A 26,618-nucleotide genomic window follows, 5' to 3' on the forward strand; every position below is an offset into this window, starting at 1 on the left:
TTTAAATTTTTCAGTTCTTCGTTAGAAATAGTTACTCACATTAAGACTACCTTCTCTTCATTGTAGAAAAAGATCCCTTGGGCTTTTTCAAGGGAAAAGGTATTTTCATCTCGTGATTTGGTAACGTGCAGTCCATCTGTTGTGTTTGTTTTACTATAATCTCTCAAATGGTGGTATTTAGGGAGACTTTGCCTCTCGGTTACCAAGCTCTTGAGGATTCTGCAGCATCTGACTCGAGGCTAGCATGGGGCCCTTTTCCAGACTCCTGGGTCTGCTGCCGTTCTCACTAAGGTCTTGCTCCGGGGGCACCTCCTGGGGACCTGCCCAGATGGCCCTCAGTTGCTTTCTAGCATCTCCCTGGCTTTTATTTTCCATTACTCCATCCAAGCAGATCCTCTCCTGAGCGGTAGGGACTTCAAAGCCCTGCCCTGTTCTTCCACACGTCCCGTCTTACATGTCTCCTCCTCCTGTACCCCACACGCCCTTTGGACAACATCAGCAAACAGCGCACATACAAGTCTTGCCCTTGTGGGGCTTACAGTCCTAGTGGAGTAGACAAACACTCCTTGATAATAAACAATGAATAATGATACATAATAATGTATGATGTATACCAGAAGTGAGATAACCAACACGTAAAAAGTGAAAAGCATAGTAAGTAACTTGTGTGGTAGGTGACAAGGTGACAGGCACCATGGGAAAAGGAGAACGGGTCGAGGTGGAGAGACCCAGGAGTTCCGGGAGGCCCAGGTGTATGTAATGGGATGGTCGGGGTGGGTCTCATGGAGAAGGTGAGATTTGAGAGTCTCGAAGGAGGAGATGACGGCAGGGAACACCCAGAGCGAAGGCCCTGAGGTGGCCATGTTTCTGTGAGGGCTGTAGAGACCATGGCCCGGAATTTGGCTTTTACTCTGGGGGGGGGATGCCTACATGAAGCTTGCAACTGAGAAGTGCCCAGATCTGGTATGTGCTACGACCATCCCTGTGGTCACCCAGGCCGCTGTGAGGGGGCTGTGGGGGGCCTGGCAGGAGACTTACCGCCTAGAATGTGAGGCAGCTCACACTTGGCTGTAGAAGGGGGAGGATGGGAAAAGCGTCACATCCTGGGTGTGTCCTGAAGGCGGGCTGCAGGGAGTTGTTGACTGGAGGTGGGGTGAGAAGAAGTGGGAGTCGAGTGTGACTCCAGAAGCTTGGGTGGCAGAGACGAGGAGGACTGAGTTTGAGGCGGCCTGGGGGGACATCTGAAGGCTGGATGGCCAGCAGGCTGCTGCTGAGAGGCGGCGTGTAGCAGGGTCTCTGAGGAGACTCTGCACTGAGGCCGGCCTGGCCATCCCACGTACTGCCCTGTCCCCGAGTGGTCCCTGGGAAGGGGTGCCCAGAGCATCCTGGGATTTCTAGAAACTTTTCCTCTTTCTCTTTCCCCTTTCTGCGCTGGGACCCATAGGGAGAAAAGGGTCTTCTCTGAAGTACATGAAGATGGATTTCCTGAAGTCAGGGTTGCCAGGCGCCAGGGTTAGATAAGTCACTGTCATTGTGCTGAGTGCCTTGAGGCAGGAGGAGGAGGAGGGCAGGGGTCCGCCTGGAGGGCAAGCATGGCTTCCTTGAGACTGACCTGCTTCTCCTTCCTTCCCTCCCTCCCCTGTCCGCTCTTCCCCAGTCTTTCCAGCCACAGTCATCCAGGTCTTGTCCCTCAGGATCTCTCTGTCGTTTTGTCACATCATGCAGTTTTTTTCCTGGTCACTTTCTTGTTTATTCCTATCCGCCACCATCATTTCAGCAGAACAAAAGATGAGTGGATATTGTATATATCTTTTCAAATAAGTGTTTTTGTTTTCTTTGGGTAAATGCCCAGTAGTGGAATTACTGAATCATATGGTAGTTCTTTCTTTAATTTTTTGAGGAGCCTCCATACTGTTTCCACAGTGGTTGCACTAATTTGCAATGCATGAGGGTTCTCTTTTCTCCACATCCTCGCCAACACTTGTTATTTCTTGTCTTTTTTTTTTTTTTTTTTTGGAAAGATTTTATTTGAGAGGGAGAGCGCACAAGCAGGGAGGAGGGGCAGAGGGAGAGGGAGAAGCAGACTCCCCGCTGAGCAGGGAGCCTGACGTGGGGCTCAATCCCCAGACCCTGAGATCATGACCTGAGCCAGAGGTAGATGCTTAACCGACTAAGCCACCCAGGTGCCCCTATTTCTTGTCTTTTTAATACTGGCCAGTGTGACAGGTATGAGGTGATCTCTCATTGTGGTTTTGATGTGCATTTCCCCAATGACTAGTAATGTTGAGCATCTTCTCATGTGTCTGTTGGCCATTGGGAGGTCTTCTTTGGAAAAATGTCTATTCAGGGCCTCTGCCCATTTTTTAATCAGATTTTTTTTGTGGGTGTTAACAAATTTTTTTTTTTATTTAGGAAGTTAACCTCTTATTGGATATAATTTGCAAATATCTTCTCTCATTCACTACATTGCCTTTTTATTTTGTTGATGGGTTCCTTTTGCTGTGCAAAAGCTTTTTATTTTGGCCCCAAGAGTTTGATTTTGTTTTTGTTTCCTTTGCCTGAGGAGACATGTCCATAAATATGTTGCTAAACCCAAGAGATTACCGCTTATGTTTTCTTTTAGGAGTTTTATGGTTTCAGGTCTCAAATTTAGGTCTTTAATCCATTTTGATTTATTTGTGGGTGGTACAAGAAAGTGGCTCAGTTTCATTTTGCTTGTAGCTATTCAGTTGTTCCAGCACCATTTACTGAAAAGACCATCTTTTCTCCATTGTATATTCTTGCCTCCTTTGTCATACATTAATTGACCATATATGCACCTTTATGTTTATTGTAGCGTTATTTACAGTAATCAAGATATGGAAGCAACCCAAGTGTCCATTGATGAATGAATAAAGATGTGGTGTATATATGTGTGTGTATACACACACACACACACACACACACACACACACACACACACACACACACACTGAGTGAATATTATTCAGCCATAAAAAAGAATGAGATCTTGTCATTTGTGACAACATGGATGGACCTAGAAGATATTATGCTAAGAGAAATAAGTCAGAGAAAACCAAATACCATATGATTTCACTCATATGTGGAGTCTAAAAAACAAAATAACCCAACAGACAGACTCTTAAATGCAGAGAAAAACTGGTGGTTGCCAGAGGGGAGGTGGGTGGAGGGATGGGCAAAATAAAGGCAATTAAGAGGTACAAATTACAATGCTCACAGAGATGTGAACAGCCTATAGTCAGTGATATTGTGATAACATTGTACGGTGACAGATGGTGACTGCATGTATCATGGTGAGCGTTGAGTAATATATAGAATTGTTGAATCGCTATGTTGTACCTTTGAAACTAATAAAACATTACGTGTCAATTATACCTTAGTAATAAAAAAGCAGAGGGGATATTGTAAATAATTGTAATTTTATTCTATTTTTCCACCACAAGTCCAAACCTGGCCCTGCAATAAGTAGATATGTGTCATGAGGGAAGAAAAGAGGGCTAGAGGTGGGGAAGAGAGCTTTGTGAACCCAGGATTCCCTGCCTTTGACATTGACTTGGGTCTCAGGCTGTATCCATGTCTATGGGCTGTCAAAGGGCTGAGAGGCCCAGCTGTCCAGCTTTGCTGCAGGGCAGCGGGGGAAAAAGTTGTAAAATGCAGCAATCTTGAGGATGCGTTATGGAACAAACATTTTATAGCCTCCATATTTGTCTGTTCTGGGTCCCAAGAAAGACCTCACAAGGGGAGAGTACATGGTGGTGGGTATGGTGCTTGGCATTCCATGGCTTCTGGGAAGGTAAGAAGGGGAAAGGGAACGGATCATGGAGCTTTCAAGGAACTGAGGCCAGTAGCCCAGAGACAGTGCCCAGAGATGAGGTCGCAGGGTACCTCAGGACATTTTAAGGAGTCCATTCCTTATCCTGACAACCGTGGGAAGGTGTGGAACGTTTTAAAACAGAGGACTGGTATAACCCAAACCATCTTTTGAGATCTCTTTGTGAATGGATTTAAGCCATTTTGGCTTATCACCGATTTCTGGGTCCTCTTGGTAATACGGGTAGCTCCATGGAGGGAGGTTGGAGCTCTGTGTCTCCACCTATGCAACCTTGCCCCCTAAGGTGGTGTGTTTCACTGAACATAATCCCAGCCCAAATTGTGGCACAGGCATAAATACTAGAAAACTGGCCCAACACAGTCCTATAACCTGCCCTTTGAACTCAAATAAGTCCTATTGTCCAATCCTAGGCACTGTGACAGTTACTCCAGGGGGAGTGCTCCTACAGTAAGATCAACCAAAAACGTCTCTAGTCAAATCAAGCAAACTAAGCAGGGTTGTGATGGGGGTGGGGTGGGCACAGAACCAAAGGCAACTCTAGACTTGGAGCTCCAGGCTGTTGGATTCGCTGGATTCTTAGACTGTTTGTACTGGTGCTGGGTACCCTTTCCAGACCTTTAGAACTGCTCATTTCACTGGTATGTAATTAATGAACTTTGTTGTAATGAACAAACCCTCTGTTGCAGACTTAGATAACAGTATTTGAAGGCTTGCAATGGTCACTTTTGGAGGGTGGATTTATTTTTAAAAATATTTTTTATTGTTATGTTAATCACCATACATTACATCATTAGTTCTTGATGTAGTGTTCCATGATTCATTGTTTGTGCATAACACCCAGTGCTCCACGCAGAACGTGCCCTCTTTAATACCCATCACCAGGCTAACCCATCCCCCACCCCCCTCCCCTCTAGAACCCTCAGTTTGTTTCTCAGAGTCCATCGTCTCTCATGGTTCGTCTCCCCCTCCGACTTACTCCCCTTCGTTCTTCCCCTCCTGCTATCTTCTTCTTCTTCTTTTTTTTCTTAACATATGTTGCATTATTTGTTTCAGAGGTACAGGTCTGTGATTCAACAGTCTTACACAATTCACAGCGCTCACCATAGCACATACCCTCCCCAGTGTCTATCACCCAGCCACCCCATCCCTCCCACCCCCCACCACTCCAGCAACCCTCAGTTTGTTTCCTGAGATTAAGAATTCCTCATATCAGTGAGGTCATGTGATACATGTCTTTCTCTGATTGACTTATTTTGCTCAGCATAACATACTTTTGGAGGGTGGACTTACGATTGGGTAATTAAATGTGAGCTAGCCCCCCTGAGGTAAGGGGGGCTAAATTAGATTTAGGCTAATTTTACACATCTGCATCAGTTTACACGATGTATTTGCAGGCAATATAACACTAGTTCTAGCTGCCGTGCGGGGAGTTGGATTGGAGGAGAGAGTAGGAGAGAGTAGATTTATTCAGTCAGGATACCTTTGCAAAGTCCCACTGAGAGAGGATGAGGAATAAAAGGAGTGATCCCTGGGTGTTGAGTGTGGAAAGAACCAAATGCGGAAGAAGACGGCGCTGGAGATGTCCCCCAGACTTGGGACTGCACCGAGTAGGGCATGTTGGCATTTGGGGTGAGATATGTCTGCTTTCCTGGCTGGACCCTGAGCTCCCTGAAAGCAGGGACTTGGCTTTCTCCCCCATGTCCCCAGGGCCCAGCCTGGGCCTGGCACAGAGTTGGTGCTTGGCAAGAGTTTGTCAGACTCTGAAGGAAGGAGAAGGTAAGTGATAGGAAGAGAAGTCAGGGAGGAGATGAGGTGAGAGTGGATAAAGCCTTATCTGGCCGTGGGGGGGTGGCGGTGAGGAGGGCGGGAGGTAGAGTGAGGTCCGCTAGGACCAGATGAGGACTTGCTTGTTTTCCATCTCAGCAAGACCTTGGTGCAGAGGCTAGACCTTCACACTGCAGACGGAGTGGAGGATTCACATCATGGGGGGGGCTTGCTCTCAAGTGGTTACCGTGAGTATCTCCATTCTAATAGGAAGGGCCTGTGCAGGTGAAGAAACTCAGCTCAGGAGTGACTGGCCCACCGATCCGGCGCCTGCTCCGGCCCTGGCCCTGTGACATGCTGAGCTCCAGCTCTAGGACAGAACTGCCTAGATGACTAACCAAACAACTTTGTCATCCTTCAGTGACCTCAGCTAAGTCATTTCCTGGCCCCTTCAGTGTTATTTAAAGAAATGATGGTGCGGACTGGGGAGCAGAAAATCAAGCCCATGACACATTTCATCACCATGCTCCTCGCCTTGACCATTAAATATTTCCTAGAGTTGCTCACCTGGTAACCAAGTTGTTCACAGCTTGTCTTCTTTCCTTTATGGGATTTGTAACAAGGTCAACCCTGGCTGCCATCCCAAAGACCCCGAGGAGGGCTGTTTATGTCATCTTGGAAAAGGAGGCAGGTTTCCCAGGCATGCTTTCTGGTCTGGATGCTGACCGTGCAATCTCTCAGGCCCTCCTAAGCATTCTGCTTAAACAAACATTATTTATGTTCAGCAGGAGAATCATTCCCCACTGTCTGCTTTCTCTTCACTCACATAAAACTGCACATTTAATTTCTGTTTACACATATATAAACCATATCTTTAGGAGCAGCCTGGGAAATCCTTGGTCGAAGATGGATTTTTGCCTTTGGAAAACACAGAGGTGAGTGACATCTGTGTATTGTGTTATCACAAGCGTGACACATGGGGTTGATTGGGACCAGGTGCTTCACAGAACCCATCTGAGTGAAGCTGTAAACCTCTAGTTGACAGGCAAGGTGACAGCCCAGTCTGGCGACCAAAAGCTTGAGTACCGTCTCTGCCTCCCTGGTTAGAGGTAGCAACCACGAGTGGAAAACCTTGGGGTGCTATGAATAAGAAGCTGAGGTTCAACCAAAGATAATAATCTCTGATCAGCTCATCCAAATTTGACTTCTAAAAGCATCTCCCAGTGGACAGCACGGGTGGGCAGGGATAGACGATAATTTGGTTTATCTTAGTCTTACAGAATGGGTAGATTCATTGGGCATTCAACTCTGTACTGATGAAAGCTTGTGTCCACACCAGTACTTTCCTCCTTGGCAGTATGTGACACGGGTAGATAACCTTCCCTTATTTAACTCACAGTCAAGTGTATTCTGAGTCTGAATCCTGAAATCTTTTAAGTCGTGGCTGGCTCACTGAACAAAATGAGGGACAGAGAGACAAAACCAAGGGGATATCACCTTATTTTGTTTCCTAATTTATCCTTCCTTGGGTAATTCACCCAACAGGTCAGCTTTCGTTGGGTTATTTCCAAGAGCTTCACCCTTCTCTTCACCCCACAATTCCCTTACCCTTTGTGGATGAATTTACCTGTTTTGGGGAGGCCCACAAATAGATTATTGAGCTCTAACTTGTGTCACTTTACCTGAGAACCATTAATAAAATCGGATTGTTTTCTTTGGATTTATTGGCAGGAGGAGGTGAGGTGAGGAAGTCTGCCGCTCGGTAAGTGAGATATACTTACTTTTAGCTCCTACATTACATGTATGTTTGCTCTTGAATGAACATTTCTCTGTTATTTTTAGTAAATCAAAGGAAACGGCAGCTACTTGTACATCTGGGTATTTTGAATTGAAACCAGACTGTACCTTGCGAATACAGGACAACATCTGTTCTGGGAAGTGTTTCTGAAAGCGTGTGAATATTTTGATGAGTCTTTGAGTTGGTTACCTGGGCTGTTCTGTTATTTTCCAAAATATAGATTTCGGTTCACTAAGGCCACTCTTATGGATGCTATTGTGTAGTATTGAACTGTGCTGGAATGACTGATGTCCTTCCTAGTAAAAAATGGAAACATGGGGATAGTCTTTCAAAGCTGACGATGGGAATATGAAAGAGCACAAATGTCGTCAAGCTCTGCCCCTCATCCCCCTTCTTCAAGGTAGCTTGGATGGTAGGAATGGTTAACATCCATGGATACTTCAGTGATGTGCCAGGCAATCACAGATTTCCTTACTGTGAATTAACTAGTGTTCTTACAAAAACCCTATCCTGTGAGGTAGCCTCTTTTTAAAGGTGAGGAAACCGAGGCATAGATGAGCTTTGGTGATTATTGATCATTCTGGTCTGGATGAGCCCCAGATTTCCTGGGCTCACCTTGTCAAAGGCCTGGAAACTCCAGAGGCCAAGCAGGGGACTCTGGTATGAGGAGTTCCAATGCTGGGACTGGCCTATGGTTAAGAGTCCAAACTTTTACACTGTGGTTGGTGGCATCCTTCTAGGAATCTCTCTTTTCTCCCTGCTGAGCTCTGTGATTTTGGCTGGAAAATTTTCCATATGCCCTGTTTGAGCCCTTCCCACCATTTGAAACTTCCTGGGTTTTTGCTCTGGCATCTCTGACTCATTCTGGCCCCCGCCCCCTCATCCTCCCCTGGGGTCTCTGTAGGATGTTATTTGGTTGCTGGTATGTGAGTATTTATAGTTCTAGCATTGGCTTTTTCTTTAAAGCAAAACCTAAAACTCCTTAGGAAATAATTGGAACTTCAGGAAGAGCTTTCTGGTTTATTTTTACACTGCTTAATAGACTGTGATGTGCTCACGAGTTGCTGGAAGACAGACTGGAGTTGGGCTTTGAGGCTGGGGGTCCTCTCAGGCGCCTCCTACCAAGGTCTTTGTGTGGACATCCTCTAGGGCTGGGGACCTGCCGCCCTTCCACTGGAGCCAGTTGATTAAAAAAACAAACAAACAAAAACTCCACAATACGCTTTTTTTCTGCACTTCTTATCGTAGCCTTATTTCTATTAAAATGCTTTAAAAAACCAGGAACTTGGGGCCCTGGAATGCCATCAGAATTGATTGCAGGGGATGAGAAAGTGACAACTCCAGTAAAATGTCCCATTGTCCTCAAGCAGTAGGGAAGAATGGTGCCCATGAAGGTGGCCAGGCGTGGTCCGCTCCTACTCATGGGAGCTGGAGCCAGCAGAGTGGGTGAAAAAAAGGCTCTGGCTAAAAAGCCGGGCTTCTAGGAGTTTGATCCCTGTTCCACAGGCTGGTTGACCCTGGGCTTCTCTGGGCCTCTGTCTACCCATATCCAAATGGCGATAATCCTAGGGCTCATGTGAGGATGACATGTAGTAATGATCTATAAATATGAGCTCCTACTAATGGTGTTCATCCAAAATTTCAGCTCACAGCTACTTTATATTGTGCATGCCCCTGTTGGCAGGGAGCCCGGCCTGGAGGGAGGGTACCTCTGCACCCAAGTCTGCATCTGCCCCCAGAGATGCCGAGTCTTCTTTCTGAAGGTCCTGTGGCTCCCATCTTCCCACCATGCAGGGCTGTAAATGAGATGATTGTCAAGGGCAGTCCTAAGCCTGAGTATGTGCACGTCCACAGACAGAGCTCCTTTGGGTCGATTTACAGAGCTGGCCCTTCAGGCACGGGTCCCCAGCTTCCCAGGCAGAGCAGAAAAGTGCAATTCTTCCATGTCAGCTGAGCACATGTGAGTGGCTGGGAACCACCCTCACCCCCTTGCGCAGAACAAGACGGGAAGGCTGGGCTTCACAGAGACTCGGACGACCAGTTTTAAAATAAATAAGCTGTATTATCTGTACAAAAAATATAAATACAGTTTTGTGTTTTAGAGGAGGAAGTGCCTCCTTCCACATTATTCAGCCGCTCTAATCATCTTGTGCTGCTGTTGAGTCACGATTCACAGAACAAACAGTAAATGTACATTCATTTCATGCAAGGAGCATGCTACCTCTTACCCCAAACCTAGGTCCTCCAGGCTCGCTCTGAAACCCACTCCAACTGCTGCAGCCTGACACGAGGCAGAGCGGGAGGACACCTGCTATTTAGGAAACATAAATATTGGCCACTGGTTTTCCATAGCTATTGAACTAGAAATAACCAACCACGTTAGTTCGTAGTACGGAATCGGTCTTCTTCATTCCACGCATAACTATTGCTTCTTACTGCCCTGTCATCCCATGTTAGCTTTACAACGTATTCTGTACACAGTGAATGGATCTGGAGTTAAACATCAGGTTCTATTAAAAATAGGAACAATACAATAATTACCACTGAGTAGTTACAGGAACACAACCGCAGGAAGTTAATCAAAAGTCCCCCAAATATTTTGTTTTCCGATGACAATGTACAATTATTAATATTGCACTTTTTTATTATACAAGAAATCCTAATAAATATTCACAAAAGATATACAGACATAGAAAACATTCTCTTTTATTTTAAATAAACATGACACTGATTTTTAGTAACGTGATTTCTTAGAGCCTATTGTGCTGAGGAAGAAAGAGACCCACCTTAATTGTTCATAGCTCCCCGGGGGAGACACAGCTTAATAGTGTCTTCCCCGCCCCCCGCCCCATCTCTGAGTTCCAGGTGCCCGGGTATCAGGGGTGGCCCTGGGGCTGAGTGGCATTTTGTGAGTCCGTGTGTGGGAGGTGGGGGGGGCGGGCAGTTGATCCAAGGGGTGAGTGACGGTGGCCAACAGGGGGGAGGTGGCCAAAACCACTCACCCAAAGCCCCTCTGTTGAAAGAGCAATTTGCCAGATAGTCCCAGAGTTTCAGGTTTGCCACTAGACAGGGCCCCGGCCATTTTACTGTAGCTGACGGGCACTTCTGGAAGGGCGTGTGCTGCCTTGCTCACCGAATTCCTAAAACGGGTGGTATTCATTCTCGTAAGGTTCGTAGTATTTCATTGTGTGGGGGGAACGGGTTGAAAGCCTTTGAGGACCCTCCTGCAAGCTGTCGTTACGCTACAGCTTCGCCACCGCACCCCGCCACCCTGCCCTAAGTTGCTGTGCGAACAGGAGGGCAGCTCTTGTGCCCCTGGAATGGCCCGCACAAGCCGGTGTCGGGCCCCTTGTCCCTTTGTCTGGCCAGCTCCGGAAGTGGCTCCTGTGACCTGATGGATCCTCTCTGGCACACTGACCCCAATCCCTGGCCCTTAAGTGGAGCAGCATCGGCCATCGAGGCAGAAAGCCCACGCTATTCACGCTCCAAATGCCCCTGGTCCCCATCAGCAGTTAATCCTGGGTGGGGGTGGTGCAGAGCTCGTGACTTAGGGAGAGATGCCAGGGGTGGCCGATGTCTCACTAGCTTTGCTAGGGGTGTACAGGCAGAATGTTCACCGAGACGGCATGGGGAATGCAGACTCCCCCCACCCCCAACCCCAAGGGGAGGGTATGTCTTCTACCCCGCAGCATGGGCCCCACAGAGGGCCTGTGCCCTCTAGGAGGGCAGCAGAATTTGGAGTGTCCCTTCCCGGAGCCTCGGGCCTGCTCGCTCCTCTTCATCTACCTGCGCTTCCCTGCTGAGGGCTGTGCACAGGCTTCTTTTTGCTTCCGTACCCTTCCCCCCGACTTTGTAGAAGTTCTGCCTCAAGTGTGCTGTAGGCCCACCTGGATGGTCTCCTCCTGACTGCTTTGTATGGGTGCTTTGAGTTCTCACAGCTCTGCACCGGAAGCACAGAGTTGTGGCCTGGGTTCTGCTCACGATGGTGTCCTCCCCTCAGGCGGAGGTGGGGGGGGAGGGGGGGAGGACACAAAGCAGCAGTACACTCCTGGGTCGACAGCGTGCTGCCAGGGAAGACACAGTTGGTTGTCCGAAGTCTGCATCAAGGCTTTCCAAACGCTGTCACCCTACCTGCCTGTCTCTCGTCCGCTCTTGGCCCTGACTCCCTGCTGTCCCCAGGAGCTGTGCTGGCCTCTTGCTTGGTCTGTCTGGGACCCGGGTTGGGGAAGGCATCTGCTCTGCAACCTCCTTTAGACCCCTTTCCTTGTCTTTCCCTGACATTCCTGTCCTCCAGCTAACTGAGAGAGGACATGCTGAGGTCCTCACGTCTGGGGTGGGGGGAGGAGGTCGGACGAGGGCGTGTGTGGTGGGGGGGCAGGGAGAGGGCAATAAATAAATAAACCAAGAAAGCTTAAGTTCTGTCCAAGGTGGGGGCGTGAGTCCTCTGTGTGGCCAGGGTGCAGTTCCTCCCTGGGCCCCGCCTTCACGCTTTGCCACAAGTCCCACAGCAGCGAGATTTGAACTGGCTGAGTTGGCAGAGTTTCAGCTGTTTCACCTTCTCGCAGTACCTGGTGGTATCTCTGCACTCCACTGGGAAAGGGGACAGAAGAAAGATGTGAAACAGAGCCCAAGGGCTGTGGCCACGGGGTGCTTGCTGGGGTCTGCCTTGGGCATTGGGCTCCGGGGCCGGAGGGGCCACTGCCGTCCACTCTGGTGGAACTGTGCCCCGTGCCTCCCAGGCTGCCCCTGGGGTTCCCGTGGCTGGCTGGATGACGGGACCCACTCTGTTTTCTTACCCTGTCCACCTCAGCCTCTCTCCTCCTTCCCCTGACCGGGCCTGACCTGAGCACTGTGGCATGCTAGCTCAGCACTGGCACAAACGAGACGGTCCTTAAATACTGGTGCTGATTTGGGGGGTGGACATCTGTGATTAACACTGTAAGTCTGAACTACTTTGATCGAATATTAGTACGGATGGTGGTGAGCTCTTGACACACAGATGGGCCGGCATCACCCACAGAACAAAGATCCCCTCTCCCCGGTGTATAAGCAAGGGGACAGTGTGCCCACAGGCATCTGTCTCAGCCTTAGCAATCCGATGCTTAGAGAGGCCCCGTTTGGGGGGAAACCGCATGGCAATGTTTTAACATTTCTTATCCTTTGCCTCAGACTTTGTCTTCGTCCCCCCTCCAATTTGTTTTGGGTCCAGAGGGAGAAAAAATACCCAACCAGGATACAATGCCAGTGTCAGGTGGAGGAGGATCTAGACTCGAGGGAGGGGAGAGTGAAGGAGGATCAGATCTCGAGGGCATGGGCTCCTGCACAATTTCGGTGGGCGCCCCTGGGGCGGCAGCTCCTTGTTCTGTGAGAGGCAGAGCCATGATGGGTGCAGGGCCAGCTGGGCAGGAGGCGCTCGGCATGCTCGTCTCGTGTGGGCAGTACTTTCTGTCTAGTGGCCTGGCCCCTGGGAGGCATTGTCTGGTTGTCCTCTCTGGGTCCCAGCCAAGCTACTGCAGGTGAGCTGGAGGCTGATTTCATTTAGCACTGGGCCAACAGCACCTGGCTTTGCTCAGTGCCTCAGGGCACACTCAGCCATCCTTGGGGGTCTGGACATGAGTATACACCTCCTTGCACACGTCTTGGCTTGCTTGCAGGTGCCCCTCTGAAAACACCCAACTCTGACCCGCGCTCACCATTCTTGGGAAACCTGATCCAGTGCCCTAGGCTCAGGTTTGGGCCCAGGGCCTGCCCTGGCCTGCCCCTGGTGGCCTATGGGGACCTGGCAGAAGGCTCTTTGGGGTTGGAACGTACTGTTTTCACATGGGGTGATGTTGCAGCGCTGCCAGTTGGCGGGCCGGGGCCCCCAGGAGCACAGGTGTTCGGGCACGGCCTTGTTGGTGCGGGCGTGCACACACTCCACGCGCCGGGCCTGGAAGCCGTAGTTGCCGCATGTCGCCGTGCACAGGCTCCACAGGCTGACCCTCCAGTGTACACCGCAGGCTTCTGACCAGCAGTTCTGGGTGCTCACGGGCCTGCAGGAGGAGGGGGACGGGGTTAGGGTCTGCCGCCGCGGGGCTGGGATCAGGGATCAGATGTGAAAACCGCGTTGCAAGCCCAAGAAGGCTAGGCAACTCTTCAAGTCTCTTGTGCTACCAGAGGTGGGTTCTGATCTCTGTTCAGTTAGCGAGGGGCTGTAGGATCTCAGAAGGCTCTCACTGGGCCCCTGGGTGCTCAGCTCTACAAAGTCTGTATCACTGCATGAGCCAAGAATGCGGTCTCTGCAGGATGGGGGCTGGTAGAGGCAGGGCCTGGGGCGGATGGTAAGCTCTCACCCCAAGGAGACATCCACAGGCCAGTAGGACCAGGAATGGGGACTGGATAGGAATGATAGGTTTAGACCCAGGGATCAGCACCCTTATTTTAGTGTAACTTCTATCGGAGGGCCAACAAAGGTGAGGGGCTACTGGAGTCCTTGAGGTCTGGTGGCCGCCGCGTGGACCTCACGTCCCGCCCACCTTGGTGCGAGTGCAGATCCCCTGCGGTATCAGGCCACCCTCAGAACAGCACCCTCTGTAATCTTTATCTCCAAAAGAGGAAAGCCCAGCCTGGCCCATGTAGTAAGTGCAAGGCCACCACGGGGCCATCTATGTCTGGGGAGAACGAGGTGAAAGGGAAGGGCATCTGACCACAAGGATTGTGGGATGTTGGAAGATAAACATCCGCTCAACACTCTCTTTCCGTGCTATTGACATAGAGCCTGGGGAAAGGAGGTCCACGGCTTTCTCTTACCTGGGAAGGGCGCTGCACTGCTCTGATGGTAAAGTGATGCCGTCCCGTGTTTGGCAGAACACTTGTCTGTGTTGCACGGCTAGGTGAGGCCCGATGCAGGGCCCGTTGCACTGGGAAGCAGATAAAAGTGACATGTATAATGTTAGCCAAGTTAAGGGGGTGGGGGCACTGCAATGCTCAGGCTGCACGGGACACAGAATTCTTCTGAGCATTTTGTCTGATGCCTTCCGATCATTCATCTTGCCCCTCCTTGCATCCACTAAAGGACATTCACTGGCACATTTTCTTTTCTTTGTACCATGGCGGAATGGTTAACTTTCCTGTGGTGTATCAGCATTCTGTTAGCAAATGGCTAATGGTCGTGTAGAGCCGGTCAGAGAAATGTGCACTCCCTCCCCAGATGAACCGTATCAAAGGGTTCGTGGCAGAATGCACTAAGAATGTGGTGTGGTAAGCTTTAGAGCAGAAGACCTCTAAGTGCCCCTTCAGTCCACAGGGCAATTGGGTTTGTTGTTTTCTTGCTAAATTCATTCAAGTTAACAAGTCCATCATTTCTTTCCTTTCTTTGGCTTCAGTGTTTCCAGGTTAGACCCAGCGCGGCTGAACAGAAGTAGACTTAGGTATGTATAGTTAGTCTCTGCTCAGATTCTCCTGCTAGGTGCTCATAGAGATGGTTAAGCCTCTCCCTGAGTTGCCAGAGCCAGACTATCACAGCAAATACCTCATCCCAACAACAGTGTCCCTGAGCCAGCCAGCCCTTAGCCAGCATTTGCTACGTGAGTAGAGTAAGCGGACAGACATCCCTTAGAGGTCACTTTCGAAAAAAAGCTCTTGGGGATCTTTGGACTCCAAGGGTCCACAGGGGAGCTATTTTTTAAATTTATTTTTAAGATTTTTTATTAATATGTTAAAATACATTACATCATTAGTTTTTGATGTAGTGTTCCATGATTCATTGTTTGTGCATAACACCCAGTGCTCCACGCAGAACGTGCCCTCCTTTCTTTAATACCCATCACCAGGCTAACCCATCCCCCCACCCCCCTCCCCTCTAGAACCCTCAGTTTGTTTTTCAGAGTCCATCGTCTCTCATGGTTCGTCTCCCCCTCTGACATACTCCCCTTCCAGAATGTGTGCATATCTTGTTTATTATAAATAATATAATGAATATGGGGGTACATATGTCTTTTTGAGTTAGTGTTTTTGTTTTCTTTGGATAAATTCTACCCCAAAGTGGAATTGCTTGTTCATATTATGGTTCTATTTTCCATTTTTTGAGGAACATCCCTCCTGTTTTCCATAGTGGCTGGATCAATTCATATTTCCACCAATAGTGTACAAGGGTTCTCTTTTCTCCATATCCTTGCCAACAGTTGTTATTTGTCTTTTTGATAATCATTTTAACAGGTGTGAAGTAAAATCTCATTGTGGTTTTGATTTGCATTTTCCTGATAATTAGTAATTATGTACTAAGATACATTTTCATGTACCTGTTGGCCATCTATATCTTTTGGGAGGAAGGTCTATTCAGATCTTCTGTATGTTTTAAAAATTAGATTTTTTTTTGGTTACTGAGTTGCATGAGTTCTTTATATATATATATCTTAAAGATTTTATTTGAGAGAGAGTGAGAGAGAGCATGAGAGGGGAGAGGGTCAGAGGGAAAAGCAGACTCCCTGCTGAACTGGGAGCCTGATGCAGGACTGGATCCTGCAACTCCTGGATCATGACCTGAGCCGAAGGTAGTTGCTTAACCAACAGAGCCACCCAGGCTCCCCTCTTTATATATTTTGGAAAGTAGCCCCTTATGAGATTTATGGTTAGCAAATATTTTCTCCCATTTAGTAGCTTGTCTTTTCATGTTGTTGATGATTTCCTTTGCTGTATAGAAGCTTTTTAGTATGATGTTGTATTGCTTATTTTTGCTTTTGTAGCCTTTGCTTTTGGTGTCAGATTAAAAAAAAAACAACTGGCAATGCCTGTATCAAAGGACTTGCTACCTACTTTTTTTTTTTTTTTTTGAGAGAGAAAGAGCATGAATGGGGGGAGGGGCAGCAGGAGAGAGAGAGAGTCTCAAGTAGGCACGATGCTCAGTGTGGAGCCCAACATAGGGTTTGATCTCATGATCATTGAAGTCATGACCTGAGCCGAAATCAAGAGTCGGACGCTTAACCGACTGCGCCACCCAGGTGCACCTGCCTATGTTTTATAAGAGTTTTATGGTTTCAGATTTTTCAAGTCTTTAATGCATTTGAGTTCATTTTTGTGTATGGTGTAAGATCGTGGTTAATTTTCATTCTTTTGTATGTGGCTGTCTAGTTTTCCCAACCTCATTTATTAAACAGACTGTCCTTTCCTCACCATATATTCTTGGCTTCTTTGTAGTAAACTAATTGACCATATATACATGAGTTTAATTCTGGGTTTCTATTTTGTTCAATTGATCAATGTCTGTTTTTATGCCAATACCTTACTGTTTTGATTACTGTACCTTTCTATTCATTTATTTGAGAGAGAGAGAGTATAAGGGGGGGGTCAGAAGGAGAAGCAGACTCCCCACTGAGCAGGGAGCCCAATGTGGGGCTTGATCCCGGGACTCTGGGATCATGACTTGAGCAGAAGTCAGCCAGGTGCTTAACCGACTGAGCCACCCAGGCTCCCTGTTGATTACTGTAGCTTTTTAATAGAGTTTGGAATTAGGGAGCATGAGGCCTCCCGCTTTGTTCTTCTTTCTCAAGATTGCTTTGGCTATTTGTTTTGTTTTGTAGTTCCATATAAATTTTAGGATTATTTGTTCTAGTTCTGTGAAAATGCCATTTGAATTTTGATTGGGATTGCATTTAATCTGTATATTGCTTTGGGCAACATGGACCTTCTATCAATATTCATCCTTCCAATCCATAAGCACAGAATATCTTTCCATATATTTGTGTCATCTTCAGTTCTTTCATAAATATCTTCTGGTTTTCAATAATCACCTCCTTGGTTAAATTTATTCCTAGGTATATTTTTCATTTTGATGCAATTGTAAATGGGATTGTTTTCTTCATTTCTCTTTCTGATTGGTGATTTTTGTATATTGATGTTGTATCCTGCAACTTACTGAATTTGCTTATTATAGTTTTTTGATAGAGTCCTTAGGGCTTTCCATACATAATAGCATATCATTTTTGTTTTTACCTTTTAAATTTGGATGCCTTTTATTTCTTATCTAATTGCTCTAGCTAGGACTTCTTATACTATGTAAAATAAAGATGGGGAGAGTGGGCATCCTTCTCTCATTTCTGATCTTAGAAGAAAGGCTTTCAGCTTTGTACCGCTGAGGATGATGTTAGCTGTGGACTTGTCATATATGGCCTTTATTATGCTGAGGTACAGCCCCCTTTATACCCACTTTGTTAAGAGTTTTTATCATGAATGGGTATTGAATTTTGTCAGATGCTTTTTCTGGATCTATTGAGATATGATTTTTAGCCTTCATTTTGTTGATGTGGTGTACCACATTGATTGATTTGTGGATGTTGAACTATCCTTGCATCTGAGGTAAACTTCATTTGCTCATGGTGTATGATTCTTTTAATATATTTTTGAATTTGGCTAGTGAAAATTTTGTTGATCTTTGTATCTATGTTCAGCAGGGACACTGGCCTGTAATTTTCTTGTGCCTGACTTCTTTCAGTTAATGTTTTCAAGGTTCATTTATATTGTAGCATGTATAGAATTTCATTCCTTCTGAAGGCTAGATAATACTCTATTGTAAGTATATACTACATTCTGTTTATCCATCTGTTAATGGACATTTGGTTGTTTGCACCTTTAGGCCATTGTGATGCTACTGTGAACATTAGTGTACATATATTTGTTCAAATCCTTGCTTTCTGTTGTTTTGACTGTGCATCCAGAAGTGGAATTGCTGGATCATATGGTAATACTATGTTCAGTATTTTGAAAAACTGCTATACTGGTTTCCACAGTAGCTGTACCATTTTACGTCACCATCAACGGTGCACAATGGTTCCAGTTTTTCCACATTTCCACCGATGTTTAATTTTATTTTTAAAAATAATGAAGTGGTATCTCATAGTAGTTTTAATTTGCATTTCCTTAATTGCTAGTGATGTTGAACATCTTTTCATGTGTGTCTTGTCCATTTGTATGTCTTTGGAGAAATTTTTATTCTAGGCTTTGTGTTTTGTTGAGTTGTATTGATATTTTGGATATCAATCCTTTATCAGATTTATGATTTGCAAGTATTTCCTCACATTCTGTGGGTTGTCTCCTCACTTTGGTGTCCTTTGATGAAGAAAAGCTTTCAATTTTGATGACATCCAGTTTATTTAATTTTTCTTTAACTGTCCTTTTAGTGTCCTATCCAAAAAATCATTGCCAGTCCAGTATGATGAAGCTGCTTCCCTATGTTTCTTCTAAGAGCTTATACTTTTAACCCTTACATTTAAGTCTTTGATCCATTTTGAGTTAATTTTTGTATATAGTTAAAATAAGGATCCAGCTTCATTCTCTAGCATGTGGCTATCCACTTTTCCCAGCACCATTTGTTGAAAGGCTATTCTTTTCTCATTGAATGATCCCGGCACACTTTATATGATCCTATGTACAAAAGTTTATTTCTGGGCTCTCTATTCCATTCCCTTGGATTATATGCCAGAACTACACTGTTTTGGTTATTGTAGCTTTTATATATAAATATCTAATAAATAATAAATTTTGTTATTAAATAAACTACGACTCAACACAAAGCCTAGCATAAAAATTTCTCCAAAGAAGACATACAAATGGACAATACACACATGAAAAGATGTTCAACATCACTAGCAATTAAGGAAATACAGATTAAAACTGCTATGAGATATCACTTCATTATTTTTAAAAATAAATAAGCATTGGTGGAAATGTGGAAAAATTGGAACCATTGTGCACTGTTGATGGTGATGTAAATGTGAGGAAATGTGAAGCCTCCAACTTTGTTCTTTTTCAAGGTTTTTTTTGATATTCAGGATCTCTTGATATTCCATCTGAATTTTAGGTTGGATTTTTCTTATTGCTGCAAAAAGTTCTTGGGATTTTGAATCTCTAGATCAATTTGAGCTGTACTGACATTTTTAAAAAAATTTTTTATTGTTATGTTAATCACCATACATTACATCATTAGTTCTTGATGTAGTGTTCCATGATTCATTGTTTGCGTATAACACCCAGTGCTCCACGCAGAACGTGCCCTCCTTAATACCCATCACCGGGTTAACCCATCCCCCCACCCCCCTCCCCTCTAGAACCCTCAGTTTGTTTCTCAGAGTCCATCGTCTCTCATGGTTCGTCTCCCCCGCCGACTTACTCCCCTTTATTCTTCCCCTCCTGCTATTTTCTTTTTCTTTTTTCTTAACATGTTGCATTATTTGTTTCAGAAGGAGCTGTACTGACATCTTAATAAGTTTTCTAATCCATGAACACAGGATGTCTTGTCTTTTTTTTTTGGTCTTCTTTAATTTCTCTTAGTAATGTTTTGTAGTTTTCAGTGTACAAGTCTTTCACCTCCTTGGTCCAGTTTATAAGTAGAATGATATTCTTTTTTGTTTCTGGCACTTTAGAGCCAAATTTATTTTTTAAAATTTAAATTCTACCTAGTTGACATACAGTTCAGTATTGGTTTCAGGAGTAGAGTTCAGTGGTTCATCACTGACATATAACCTCCCAGTGCTCATCCTAACAAGTGCCCTCCTTAATACCCATCACCCATCTATCCCTCTCCCCCACCCACCTCCCTCCATCAACCCTGTTTGTTTTCTATAGTTGAGTCTCTCATGATTTGTTTCCCTCTCTCTCTTTTGTTCCCCCTCTTGAATGTTCACCTGTTTTGTTTCTTAAATTCCATATACAAGTGAAATCGTATGGTATTTGTCTTTCTCTTATTATTTTGCTTAGCGTAATATGCTGTAGCTCCATCCACGTTGCTGTAAGTGGCAACATTTCATTCTTTTTGATGGGTGAATAGTATGATTTTTTTCCATGTAATTTTATTTTTATTATGTTAATCACCATACATCAGTAGTTTTTGATGTAGTGTTCCATGAGTCATTGTTTGCATATAACACCCAGTGCTCTGTGCAGTACGTGCCCTCTTTAATACCCATCACTAGGAATAGTATGATTTTCTTAATTTCCTTTTCAGATTGTTCATAATTCATATATAGATATGCAACTGATTTCTAATGATTTTTGTATCTTGCAACTTTGTTGAATTTATTAGCTCCAAGAGATTTATTCTGGTGTTGGTATTGGGATTTTTAAGGTTTTTACATATGAGATTGTGTCATCTATAACAGAGATAATTTTCACTTCTTTTCTAATTTGGGTGGCTTTTCTTTTTCTTGCCTAATTGCTCTGAACTTCCAAGTGTATGTTGAATGGAAGTGGTAAACATTGCATTCTTGTCGTCTTCCTCATCTTAGGGGAAAGTGTTCAGTCTTCACTACTGACTATGATAGCTATGGGGTTTTTTTAGCTGTGGATTTTTCATCAATGGTGTTTATTATTTTGAAGTAGTTTCTTTTTATTACTAGTTTGTTGAATTTTTATCACAAAAGGATTTTGAATTTCATCAAAGACTTTTTCTGCATCAGTTGAGATAATTTTTTTTTCCTTTTATTCTGCTAATATGGTATATTATCATGGTTAATTATCATACGTTGAACCATCCTTATATTACAAGAATAAACCCTACCTGAAGGTTTGTAATCCTTTTAATGTGCCACTATATTTCATTTGCTAGTGTTTTGTTGAGGAGTCTGCAGTAATGGAGAGAATGAAGTGGGGAAGGAAGCCATAAGACATTCCAAAGTGGAAAAAAACTCCCCACTTAAAAGGCAGATATTAGCTTAAAGGCTTAGATTTTGATTTTTTTTTAACCTCTCCACAAGAGACATTGAAAGTAAAAGGATGGAAAAAGATATTCCATGCAAAATAGTAACCAAAAGAGAGCTTTGGTGGCTATCCTAATCAGAAAATGTATTGATAAAAGGCCAAGATATAACAACTATTAACATCATATATGCATAAGCACCAAACCTCCAAAACGCATGAATCAAAAACTGACATCTGAAGACAGAAATAGACAGTTCTACAGTAATAATTGGACACTAAAATACCCCACTTTCAATAATGGATAGGACAAACAAAAGATCAATAAATAATATTATAGTCCAGTTGGACCTAAAGAGGCCTATACACAAAACTCTACCCAACCAGAGAATACATTTTTTTTAATCCTAGGCCACAAATCTTAATAAATTAAAAAAAAATCATATCTTTTCACCACATGAATTTCTGCATCAATAATAATTAAAAGGGATATTGGTCTTTAGTTTTCTTGTACTGTCTTCCTCTGGCTTTGGTATCAGAGTAATCCTGCCCTCGCAGAATGAGTTAGGGAGTGTTAGTATTCCCTCCTTTTCAATTTTTAGGAGGAATAAATTTAGGCATAAATTCTTCTTTAAATATTAGGTAGAATTCACCAGTGAGGACATTTGGGCCAGGGCTTTTCCTACTGATTGAAACTCCCTATTAGTTATAGGTCTATGCGTATTTTTACTTCCTTACAATCTGGTCTTGATGGGTTGTGTGTTTCTAGGAAATAGTCTATTACATCTCGGTTATTCAATTTGTTGTACGATTGTTCATGGTATTGATGTATTACCACTTTTATTTCAGATTTTAATAATTTGAGTTTTCTGGTTTTTTTTCTTAGTGTAGCTAAAAGTTGGCCATTTTGTAGATCGCCTGGAAGAACCAACTTCTGGTTTCATTGATTTTTCTGTTTATTTATAGATATTATTGACTTTATTATTTCCTTTCTTTTACCAGCTTTAGTTTGCTCTTAACGCTGGAAGTTAGGTTGTTTTTTGAAGTCTTTGTTTTAATGTAAGCATTTATATGTTTTTTCCTCTGCGCACTGTGTTCTCTGCATCCCGTATTTTCCAATTTCCCAATATTTGTGAATTTTCCCTAAATAACAGTTGAAAAACACATCTCTCCCAGTTTTTGTATATACTCTCTGTGCCTGGGCACTCCTTCACTGATTAGCTGGGTGTGCTCTGAGCCTAGGCATCAGTCTGCAATGAAAGCTTAGGATATGCTCAGGTCTTTTCTGTGAGCATATGTCTTGCCTGGGCCTTGCATGTAGTTTTCTCAATTTCCCCGTACATATGTCTGCTTTCTAACGTCTTAATTTCCTAGGGCATCTCACCCCAAGTTCTCAGGGCCTTCGGGGGTCTATTTTATGTCTTTGTCTGCCGGTCTGTAGCCCCCCCCCGCTTCAGCTTTCACAAGCAGTGGCTGCTTCCCCCATTTGAGATCTTAGTTGAGACAGAGACCATTCTTTTAGGTGATTTCCTGATAGGTTAGAACATTGCAGATAGGGTTTTCTGTGCTCCCTGTGGACTGAGGGAGGGAAATGGACTGCTGCTGCCTCTAGGCTGAGACTGTGCCATGCTGAGGAGAGGGTGGGGAAGGATGAATGAAAATGCCCCCAAATTTCCTACTTTCTTAAAGGGTGTTTGCTTCGTTGTTGTTGTAGGCTTTTACCTCTATAGGGTTAGTTCAGCCAATTTCTGGTTGTTTTCTGATGTTTCCATGGGGGAAAGGGAACTCAGGGCTACCTAGTTTGTCCGTCATTTTGCTGATGTTCTTTGACCACAACTGGAAATTACTCGCTGCTGATTTGACTTAATTGCCCACTGACATACTGAAACTGCCCTTCACAAGTTGCCAGTAACTGCCTGTCACTCAAGTTCCCCTGGGTACCAGATAATGTTTACCTTATCTTGGTTGTTGGTACCCCGATCCTTCCTTCCTTTCTGGAAACTCCCTTGTTACTCTCCGTGAATATACTTTCTTTTCCTACTCATTAGATTATCTTTTTTCCCCTCCTGTTTCTGCCAATTAGTGTTCCCGAAGGTTCTATCCTGTGCATCTCATGCTTTCCCTCCTCTTAGGTTACACTACCCTTTTACGTGCCAGATCTTCATCCAACTGCTGAATGAAAATATCTAATGGCATATTTCACAAATAATACTAAACATGTTTGAAACAATTTCTTACCCAATTCACCTTATGTCTGTTTTCCTACCTAGTTGTTCAGTCCATTTATAAATGTGTCCTCTTAGCTTCTTCCTCATCTGTGATATCCAAGCACTACTGAAGCCATGTGAATCAAATTTTCATAGAATCTATGAGGTCTCTCCATTGCCTTCATTTCTATCAGCACCATTTCTCCAGTAGATTGTTTCTCTTTGTCCACTCTTGTCACTTCGGTACTATGCTGCTAAATATATAATCTTTTAAAAGTCAAACAAGGTGGCATTCATAATAAAATCCAAACTCCTCATAGAGCATACTAGATTACTCATGATCTGGCACCTGTTTTCCAGCCACATTTGTATTTCTAACATTCTGGGGCTGCTTTCAGTTTCATTCCTTCACACATGCTTGAATGGAACATGTTCCTCACCCAAGACAGGTGAAAAAGAAAGTTGAATTATTACTACATGAAGCCAGATTGTTAGAGCTGAGAAAGTGGTCTTAGTTCTGCTTAGACTAACATCAGCATGGTTTCCATAGACTTCAAAGAAGTAGGCACATGAAAGAACATATATTTGCATGACACTATTCCAAAAGGATTTTCTTGTCAGAAACCATTACCATTTTCATTCTCACAAGAGTGGAATGTGGAGGTTTGGAGTGCATCCATAACTTGAAGCACATCCCAACACTATCACCAATAGGAAAATACCAACAGGATTGTGAGATCAAGCAGTACCCTCTAACTTGTAATACTTCAAATCTTGCAACTCTTTTAAAAAGCTTTTAGAAATCTAGTATGGATGAATAAAGATAGATCAACACTATGAGAAACTTCAAAAAGAGATAGAAAATACCAAATAGAAGTGAAAGAGCTGAAGAACACAGTAACTAAAGCTGATAAATATAAAATAGAGGGGTTCTGAAGCAGAAGGACCAGTCATCTCAAAAATAGACAGTGGAACTCATCCAATCATAGCAAAAAGAATGAAATAACTGCCCGAAGATGGTTTACAGGACAACAGCAAATGGACCAATATTTGCCTCAAAGAGGATGCAGAAGGAGCAGAGAGAAAAAGGAGAAGAAAACTTATTTTAAGAAATCTAACCTGGGGAAGGAACCAGATGATCAGATCCAGAACCCCAAGAATTCCAAAGAAGATGAATCTATAAGAGACCCATTATAAATAACGTGTCAAAATTTAAAGATAAGGACACTATTAAAAGTAGTAAGAAAAAAACCCCCAACCTGTTACATACAAGGGAACCCTGATAAGACTATCAGATTTTTTTTTTTTTTAGCAAAAACATTGAATTTACTGTGTCATTGTCTTCTCACCTGCAACCTGCTGAAAGAAAAAAACTTCCAACTAAGAATACTCTACCTGGCAAAGTTATTATTTAGAATTGAGGGAGAGAGAAAGATTTTCAGACAGGCAAAGGCTAAAGGAGTTCACCATCAATTAACCAGCCTTAAAACAAATGTTAGAAGAGGATATCATACGTCAATTATATTTCAATTAAAAAAATAAAAACATCTTCAGTAGCAAAAGAAATCTCACAAGAAGATGTTCAATTTTAAAAACATTTACATAAGAATGCATAATATAAACAAAAAATGTCAAAGGGTCAGCTTCACACTAACACCAAAGGGCACTAATTAGTAACTAGAAAACATGAAAGTAAAAACTCGCTGGTAAAGATAAATATATAGAAAAGGTAGTGGATTAATACTTATAAACCTAGTATGAAGTGTAAAAGACAAAAGTGGTAAAAATAACTCTAACTGCAATAATTAGTTAAGGGATCACAAGATAAAAAGATGTAAAATATCACATCAGAAACAAAATGGGGAGAGAGTAAAAAGGTAGAGCTTTAGAATGGAATCAGACAAGTTGATATCAACTTAGAATAGATTGTTATAGATATGTTGTTGTACGTACACCTCATGGTAACCACAAAGCAAAAGCCTGTGGTGGATACACAAAAGATAAAGAAATCTAAGCATATCAATAACGTCATCAAACCACAAAGGAAGAAAGGAAGAGATAGGAACTATAAAAAAGCAGTAAGTACACACATACCAATTATGTTAAGTGTAAATCAATTATAAATGCTCTAATTAAAAGACGTAGGGTGACTTAATGGATAAAAAAACCAAGACCTATCTAAATGCTGCCCATAAGAGCCTCACTTCAGAAGTAAAGACACACACTGAAGGTGAAGGGATGTTTCGAAAAGTTAATTCCTGTAAATGTAAACCAAAAGAAAGCAGGGGTAGCTATACTTAGAGCAGACAAAATACACTTTAGAACAAAGATTGGCATTACATAATGATAAAGAGGTCAATCCAGCAAGAGGATATATCATTTGTAAATATTTATATACCCAACATAGGAGTACCGAAATATATAAAGCAAATATTAACAGATCTAAAGGGAGAAACTGACAGTAATACAATAATAGTAGGGGACTTTAACACCCCACTTACATGAGTAATATGCCCTAAATGAAAGAACAAGTTGATTCTTTGAAAAAAAAAAAACGACAAAACCACAGATGAAAAGCTAAATGAGTTCAAAGTAATGGTGGTACAGATACTAGACTTGAGAAAAGAGATGAGCTCAGTGAGAATTTCAACAACAACAACAACAAAACAAAACAAAAACCCAAGCACTGAAATGAAAAATACACTAAAGAGAATCAACAGATTAGAAGATGCAGAAGAATGGTTCAGAGATCTGGAAGATGGGGTAATGGAAGCAACCAAGCTGAAGAGCAATTTTGAGTCAGGATCCCAGAAGGAGGAGGGGACAGAAAACTTCACAGACATCTAAGCCTAGGAAGCAGATCACCAAATAAGATGAATCTAAGGAGGTTCACACCAAGACATGCAATAGTTAAAATGGCAAAGATTAAAGATAAAGAATCTTAAAAAAATCAAGAGAAAAGTAAATTGTTATATACAAGGGAAATCTCATAAGGCTGTCACCGGTTTTTTTTTAGCAGAAACTTTGCAGGCCTAGAGCATGGCATGATATATTCAAAGTGCTGAAAGGAAAAAAAAATCCACAACAAAGACTACTTGGCAAGGTGGTTGTTGAGAATTGAAGGCGAGAAAGAGAGTTTTCCAGGCAAAATTTAAAAGCATTCATCACCACTAAATCAGCCTTACAAGAAACATTAAAGGGAATTTTTTAAGTGGGAAGAAGGGGCCATACTAGAAAAAAACTTCACTGGCAAAAATGAACATATAGTAAAGGTAGTAGATAATTACTTACAAAGCCAGTGTGGAGGTTAAAACATAAAAGTAGTAAAATC

General features: G+C 43.6%; 1 protein-coding gene across 1 annotated transcript in view; it reads right to left on the reverse strand.

Moving 5' to 3' along the window:
* Positions 1-9,485: 9,485 nt before the first annotated feature.
* The window catches only part of ADAMTSL1 (ADAMTS like 1), a 406,966-nt gene continuing 389,833 nt past the window's right edge, over positions 9,486-26,618 (reverse strand). The window contains exons 27-29 of the mRNA XM_027616409.2: positions 14,205-14,314; positions 13,227-13,447; positions 9,486-12,005 (exon numbers count right to left, since the gene is read on the reverse strand). Of these exons, the coding sequence (XP_027472210.1) occupies positions 11,899-12,005; positions 13,227-13,447; positions 14,205-14,314 (438 nt within the window). The 3' untranslated portion in view covers positions 9,486-11,898. The remainder of the gene's footprint in view (positions 12,006-13,226; positions 13,448-14,204; positions 14,315-26,618) is intronic.

The sequence above is a fragment of the Zalophus californianus genome, chromosome 13 (assembly GCF_009762305.2).
Source record: "Zalophus californianus isolate mZalCal1 chromosome 13, mZalCal1.pri.v2, whole genome shotgun sequence".
Classification (NCBI taxonomy): domain Eukaryota; kingdom Metazoa; phylum Chordata; class Mammalia; order Carnivora; family Otariidae; genus Zalophus; species Zalophus californianus.